Source organism: Oncorhynchus masou, chromosome 2 (assembly GCF_036934945.1).
Source record: "Oncorhynchus masou masou isolate Uvic2021 chromosome 2, UVic_Omas_1.1, whole genome shotgun sequence".
NCBI lineage: Eukaryota > Metazoa > Chordata > Actinopteri > Salmoniformes > Salmonidae > Oncorhynchus > Oncorhynchus masou.
The window spans coordinates 37,643,548-37,651,761 of NC_088213.1; the positions used below are offsets into that span (position 1 = coordinate 37,643,548).

Sequence of the window (8,214 nt, forward strand, 5' to 3'; positions counted from 1 at the left end):
TAAACATTGATATCTCTAATCAGCGCCCGGTGCCCCCCACCACGGTTGTAGACAGAATGTCTCGAAACCCCTCCTGTAAACTCCTTTTGTACTTTTGCTAGTTAGGGACAGAACGTGGAGCATATACTTTAACACTATGTTACCACAGCTTTAGCACAAACCCACAGGCCCGAATATTTAGCTGCCAGGACAAACAGGGGGGACAACATTTTTTATTTATTTATTTATTATTTTTTTTTTTTAGGTATGATGGACAACTGACACAACGGGTGACTTGGATGCATCTGAACGACATCGGAGGAACCGATGAAACAGCTGCTATTCTACGTTTCTTGTACTAACGGCCTTACCCTAACTCCAAACACAAGGCAGCAGACCCAGGACAGATAAAAACGATAATCGGGGAAAATATTCCTTCCTCATGGAACGTTTTTGAAAGGGAGTTGAATATTCAAGGTGATGTGTATGTATATAGATATATATTATTTAAAAATGATAGGTATTAATTCTAGGCATTTACATGTATGTTTTTAAAAATGAAGACTATTTATACAATGAAACAATGTTTTTTTATTCACACTGTTTGTAAACAATAGCTTCTGCCCTCTTAGGGTCAACATGACCCGCTTATTGATTAGAAAGTATGATTAAATACCAAGGCTGTGGAATATATTCTCTCTCACGGGCTATGAAAAAGACAAAAGCTAGGACATTGACTCCTGAGTGTTGAACTTATGCCCACTCTACAACAACCCTGGTTGTTATATGCCCCTGAGGATCATCTAGGAACGTTGGAACATCTACAACTATTGAAGATGCAAAAAGGGGTTTTCAGAAATACATTTGGTTTGCAGATATGTATTATTATAAAAATAATATAACATTATTATCATAATCTTTAGGATTATTATGTTACATGTGAGACATAACCAGAAATGTCAACGTAGACAATTTACAAGATTGTGTTTACCAGGCAGTGATGAAAACACTTTAAAGGAACTCTAATTCAAACATGCAAGGATATATATATGATACAATTACCCACTTTAAAACTGTTGCTGCAATATCACTTCTCAATGTGTGTACATTTCAAGCTTTCAACAACAATAAACCAACCAGCTCAATAATGTTTCTCAGACTTACACACTGTAGAGTTTTCCTAGTTAGTAAAGAAACAACCACTAAGACAAAACACAAAAATTGTAATATAATCTGTATACAAGTCATTCTATACGGGAAACAGGTACATTTTGATTGATCAACAATTCCCAATAGGTTTGTGTCACGCCCTGACCATAGTTTGCTATGTATGTTTATAGGTTTTGTTTGGTCAGGGTGTGATCTGAGTGGGCATTCTATGCTGTATGTCTAGTTTGTCTGTTTCTGTGTTTGGTCTGATATGGTTTTCAATCAGAGGCCGGTGTTAGTCGTTGTCTCTGATTGGGAACCATATTTCGGTAGCCTGTTTTGTCATTGTTGGGTGATTGTCTATGTTAAACCTTGTGTCAGCACATTTGGTATATAGCGTCACGGTCGCTGTTCATTTATTGGCTTGTTCAGTTTACTTCGTGTTTTCGTCATCCATTAAAGCAATGCATTCACACCCCGCTGCGCTTTGGTCCGCTTCGTACGACGATCGTGACAGCTTGATCAGATCCTCAACCCTATTACGACAGCATATAATGCACAGCCATATGCAAAACCATAAAACTCTGACAAGAGTTACTAGGTTACTAGGTACATACACTTCAATCATTAGAATAATTTTCGTACACTCCAGAAAACAACATATACATAGTTTTTACACGTATTCTATAATAATTTAAGGTCCATAAATATTTGATGCAAAATAATGAAAGCATAATGTAGTTCAGATAGAGCACGATCAGCAGGGCGGGCGATAGAGTACACAACTGTATCAACGGCTTGAATTTCTGACAAAATAATATTATCAATGTATACAATTGTTTATTAGACCTACCAACATATAACACAATAGTGTATATCATGGGTAACTCCCGTTTTCATGGTTAATTGATAGGTGTTCCATTCTGTGGACTGAGAATCCAAAATACTTTGCACAACACATACATTTAGATTATAAAAGAGTTGTAAAAACTATGTATATGTTGTTTTCTCGAGTGTACGAAAATTATTCTAATGATTGAAGTGTATGTACCTAGTATGTTGTACTAGTATATACGTTAAGCTGACTTAAAAAAACATATTTATGAGTTAGTTAATTAAGAAGCTGAAAATAAAAAGTGTGGCTTCTTACATAGAAATGGGTCAGGCATCTTGCTCAATAGCACAAAGCAGATCATTCAATCTATGTTCTTACTGGTTCTAGACTATGTTGAAATAATCTAAATGAATGCAGCGACCACTTCATTAAAAACTATAGATGCATTTGACCGTAGAAGTAAATCAGCTCTTTGCTCCCCACTTCCATGGGTAATAATCTCCAAGCTGCTCTAACCGTTAATGCTGTTGGTGTCTCTAGGTTCATCTCTAGACTGTTGAATGAGGCCTGTTACAACTTTTTTACAAAACCTTTAAAGGGAGTTTGTGAAACCATTCAGTCATGGATGTATGTAAAACATATTTAACACGTATTGCAGGTTACAGAAGACTCCTGTTGTACTATGAATCCCCACTCATCCCTGTTAGATCTTGATGTGTTGGCTCTCTATGTATGTACATGTTTATAATCCACATAGTGTGAATATTGTTGTCCATAAAGTTAATAACCCCCCTAAACCGAAATAGGAAATTACCTCTTCCCCTAAACCGAAATATGAAATTACCTCTTCCTCTATCGTTAAAGCGTGAGAAAAACCAGTGATTAAAACCAGTGATTTAATTCAAAATATTTAGTACCTACATTTTAACACACGTTATAATTCAACATGTTTTACTATTTCTTACAGATAAAGGGTCCGATTAGCCCTGACCATTATCCGTTTCCAATTCACCATCGCAAAGTCGTTTGCCAGCTCCATCGAAGCTCCGGACGTTTTCACTCCAGGGAAAGATCAACGGTCCTGCATGTAAATCCTGGGTATGCCCACATCATTAATTAATAAGATGTGTAGAAAACTGTTCAGCCATAAGTAAAGGCCTTTCATAAAGAGGCTGTCATGATTGCATGTGCCACATATTTAACACGTATTGCTTGTTACAGAATACTACTGTTGTACATTTAATATCCCCTAGCAGATTTCGTTGCATTTGCACACATTCTGTCATGTTACTGTGGTCTGTGTAAAGTGTACATGTTTGTTTCACTGTAGATTTGTTTAAGCCCTCCTAGAAACACCTAATTTTATCCCACAGCATTAATTAATAAACTGTGTAGAAGCTGTTTAGCCATAAGTAAAGGCCTTTCATAAAGTGGCTGTCATGATAAACCTGAATCTGAAATTACCTTTAGAACCCCAAAGAAAAGATCCTAATCTCCCCAGGTGTACATGCACTGAAAATCCTTAGGCTGGAGCCATCTGGAAGCTCTGTGCCTGTACATATGAAGAGAACTAAATAGGAAACTAGGCTGAGAAACATTATTTAGATGGCGGTTTAATTGTTGTTTAAAGCTTGAAATGGACACAATGCCAAGGCACCTTGTTTAACACACACACACACACACACACACACACACACACACACACACACACACACACACACACACACACACACACACACATACATACACACACACACACACACACACACACACACATTCCTGCTTCATAGATAGCAACCATAAGGGCAACCCCCCAGTTCAACCAGGCCCCTAGACATCAATCACCATGACTACTTCAAAGGATGCAATATAGATATAAAATAACACATGACCACAGGAACAGGATGGCCTGGACGGAGGCCCATATTTGGACATGTACACGTCATCATGACACAGGGTCATAAATCAACTACTTTGACCCGTGCTGTCTACTTTATTCTCTCTCCCCTCTCTACCTGTGCTGTCTGTCAGGGTCCCGGAGGATGTGTTTAAGCACCCTGCTCCGGTGGCAGAGCTGCAGAGCAGAGGATGGAAAGCTACTCTAGGGGACAACCTGCTCAGTGTGTTCAGAGAGGTGGAGCGTGTGAGTACGACAGTAAAAGTTACACACTACTTCCACAAGATTGATATCAACACACAAGCCTCCATAGATCTACTTCAAAGGGCTGATGCAATACAAAATACAGTGGCATACACAGAGATGAGGCATTTTTAATGCACTATTTGTTCCAGTGCTTTGTTACCCTCCCTGACTCTGAACTCCTATCTTCCAGGTACGAGACAGCCAGACGATTTTCCCATCCCTTATGAGGAAGTGAAAAACGACTACAGGACCAGCTATGGCTACCCTGTCCCAACCCAGACAGTGCTGGGACAGTTCTCTCCCTCAGCTCTCTGGCCCTGGCACTAACACTGACTCTGAGCAGCCTGCTGTCCTGGTCTCTCTCTATAAGCCCCCTCTAAATAGACCATGCTGGGTGTGGTGGTATTATCACCCCTGGGTGTGGTGGTATGCCTTATGCCCAAGGCATAGTAACACCTTACTACTTGAGTTCTGTGTTCTGTGGTCACATCTTTCACAAGTTCTATTGGGGATGGAGTCCATGAACTATGATTGAAGGAAGTATTTGTACAAAGACATCTTAACATTACTAAACCATTAAGTTATTCTGAAACGGTGTTATACACATCACTGTTGACCTTATACCAAGTAAATCCATGACCAGGTTACTTTACATTTTAGAGTTTAAATGAAATGGTTAAATGTAGCCCTCAGTAAATAAATAATCAGGAGAATTGTGTAATCATTAGATTTTATTTGATTTTATTGTTGTACCATGAGACATGTGACTAAAGGAAATACTAAACTGACTGAAAAGCTTTCGGAGGAGGGTTTAGGGTTGAGACATGGATGAGAGACAACAGTGAGCATCCCAAATGATAGATAGTCTGTTCCAGATGTGATTTTCTCAGGCCCTGGCTGAGACAACTGCTGTCCTTCAGTCATCTTTTCCCTGTTTCTATACAGCCCTAGAACATTCATGGAACACTGTCCAATGAGAACAATTAACTTCATTTTGACATTTACAAAATAAACTCAAGGCCAGGCAAGAACGGTGTGCTTCATTCAACAACAGTGTCTATTATCCCATCTGGCTCAATCATTTTGAGAATGCTGTACAAAACGACGTCATGAGCGAGGCTGGTCGGCCATGGTGTGTTTGAACTAACTCCAAGCACCTGGCAATTCTTATCTTATTTCCAATCATAACATTTCCAATTCTTCAAAATACAAAAATCAGACTTTGTTGATAATCAAACGTGACACCCAGTTGAGAAAGACAAAATGGTAGATTTTGTACATTCAATACATGAGAGAACAGCACCATCTTGTGGTAAGCATTGTAACAGACATGAAGAACAGGGCAGAACTCAATACATTTTCAGTTTAGGCCATTCAAACTTCATTAACGGATTTCATTTTTGAAAAGTGAGGCGAGCAAGCAAATAAAAGTTCAAAATAGAAGTGGATCAGCTTCATAAAAATACGACAGCAACCTTAGTTCAACACCTAGTGACCTCGTTAAGACCCCATTGATGTCAAAAGTGGAATAGCATTGTTGAAAATGTACTGGCCGGGTCTGAGGGACATTTCGCTTTCCATAAATCTCTTTACTTGATGCTAGAGGACATTTTTATTCTAGTTTTCTATGAGACTTGAAGACGGGCAAACTGAATGAACATTGTATGGCCTCAGCTTCCAAATAAATCAAAATGTATCTTTTGAGAGTTAAGCAACTTATTCATAGCTGAAAATATAGTATCTTTAGAAGGACAGAATATTGTCAGCTGTGGGGTAAAGTTTTTCCAGATAGCCCCCAGTACAGGAAGTTTATGTTCCCATGCAAGCAAAAGAGAGGGGGATGAAACATTAAAAGAGAATGAGTTGGGATAATAAGAGTAAACATCCTATCCAACAATATAATGTAAAACAATTTCACAGCCAGGCCAAGAGGGACAACGCAAACCTCAAACCACAGTCAAATACCAAAGAGGGCAGTGAAAAGTGGTTTAATAGTTGATAAAATGTATTTTCAGTTAAATTACATAGAATGTTAAGTATCATGTCCTAGCAACTGCTTTTTTTTAACAGGGAAGCTCACAGTTTAAGGCAGAGAGATGGATGTGACAACTAATATAAGGTAAAGTCGCACTTGAAAGGTTATAATTAAGTAATAAGGGGAGGTGCCTTATTGCTATTATTAATAGGTTAGTAAAAATACATGTTGTCATACCCGTGGTATATTGTCTGATATACCACAGCTGTCAGCATTCAGGGCTCGAGCCAACCAGTTTATAATGACTCAAAGTAGAGGTCCTGACCCAATCACATTTCAATCATCTAAAACAACTCTTTATCTCAGAATTCTGTTCCGGGTGCAAATCATCATGTGACAACACCTCATGTTCTTAACACATGTTCAACAAGTGGACAGGATGGCATGACTTTTCATTGCTAAGGTCATAGCTTCGGCGATATTATCAGTGACTGATACTTCGAGTTCCCCGCCAAAATCAAACAATTGGCTACAACACATTCCAGTGTGAGCCAAACGGACTTCTATCTGTGAATTCCCCTCGTTGAGTCCCCAGTGAATCAGATTAAGTAACAGTCAGGACCCTGCTCTCGCTCTTTCGCTCTGCAGTAATGAAAAGCACAAGTCACCAGTTAAGTGGACAAGCAACGCTTCTCAAGTGAGCCTTTAGGCTTAGTGGTTAATAAAGTCATAGGTCCTTGCTGCACAACCTGGAGAAGAGAGGGTGTTAACACTGTCTTAGAAACAGCAGATCTCCATCAGTACAAAAACAAAGGACTAGCACCCAGTCTTTCAGCAGAGTCTGTGCAAGCACACACATCGCTTTTTTGTATTATTTGAAACATTTGGCACAACAACAGAACACTGACACAGCAAATACACACATCTCAAACTCTCCTCCCCTTCAAAATATCCAAGAAGACCCGTCGTTCAGAGCGGTACGAGTCTGAATCACACTGTCTCAGTGTGGTGGGGAGAGATATTCAGTGAATTTGAGGCGAGGTCTCTCTGTGGGAGAGGAGGATGGATGATGGCAGTTAGAGGCTGCTAAGACAAGTCCTCTCTTAGTGCTTCTTCCTCCAGTATGCAGTGCACCTCGCTGTTGGAAGGCAACAGTGGGGACTGGGAGGGCACAACGATCTTATAGGGTAAATTGTCTTTGATGAGCATCTTCCTGGTGGCGGAGACCAGGCGGGAGTAGTTATCAGGGTTGTATTCGGAGGCTCCACGCCGGGTACAGAGCAGGGGCAGGTTGTCTTCACGGGACAGGAAGAGAGGGGGCCGTCGCTGGCTCTCTCCATCCTTCAGGGAGTCGGGTAGCGGCTTGCGCTTGCTCTCCGGCAGCAGCATGATGGACAGCACCGAGAGGACAGCGAAGGAGGCAAAGATGACGTGGTGGAGGAAGTAACCCCTATTGTTCTGGAGCTCCATCATAGAGGAGGCAGCCATCCCCATGCAGCCAGACGCTAGCACCAGCCCCAGACAACCACCACTGAGACAGAGGGAGAGAGAGGGTCAGGAGATATATAGAGCTCTACTCTGACATTGTCAAGGGCACCTGACCCAGCATTTGGTGTGGACACATAACCCACATTTCATATGCCTCCCTCAGACAGACAGGTGTCCACATACCTGGAAAAACAAACACCCCACCCACAGACAAACTAATGACAGTTTAGTGTGTTCAGGACAGTAGACAGATATTACTTACCGGATTACGGTGGGCATGACCTCACTGGCGAAGAATACACTGAGCATGGCCAGGGCCTGGGAGAAGAGGAGCCCCAGCACAGACAGCAACAACACCAGCACACCACGCAGATCTAGAGAAGGACACGTCGACTCAATAAAAACTAAGCAAACTAGGAAACAGGCACTTGGACCTGAAATCACCTGAATAAATCTAAATGGCCAATCGGAATCATAACAGTGACATCATTATGAATAGGGTCATCATGGCAAACCTATGGCTACTGTATGAGGAGAAGAGTTACTAATTAACCATGTACAGGGGAGAGAAGACGGTATGAGACCCGGTTTAGAGGCATTTAAAAGAAAATGTGTGTATAGACATAGTATAGCAACATAGTATCA

General features: G+C 40.7%; 1 protein-coding gene across 2 annotated transcripts in view; it reads right to left on the bottom strand.

Annotated features, from left to right (window-relative positions):
* Positions 1-5,226: 5,226 nt before the first annotated feature.
* The window catches only part of slc22a31 (solute carrier family 22 member 31), a 15,317-nt gene continuing 12,329 nt past the window's right edge, over positions 5,227-8,214 (bottom strand). For both annotated transcript variants that reach the window (XM_064923034.1, XM_064923025.1), the window contains exons 8-9: positions 7,832-7,943; positions 5,227-7,612 (exon numbers count right to left, since the gene is read on the bottom strand). In XM_064923034.1, coding sequence (XP_064779106.1) covers positions 7,168-7,612; positions 7,832-7,943 — 557 coding nt within the window. In that variant the 3' untranslated portion in view covers positions 5,227-7,167. The remainder of the gene's footprint in view (positions 7,613-7,831; positions 7,944-8,214) is intronic.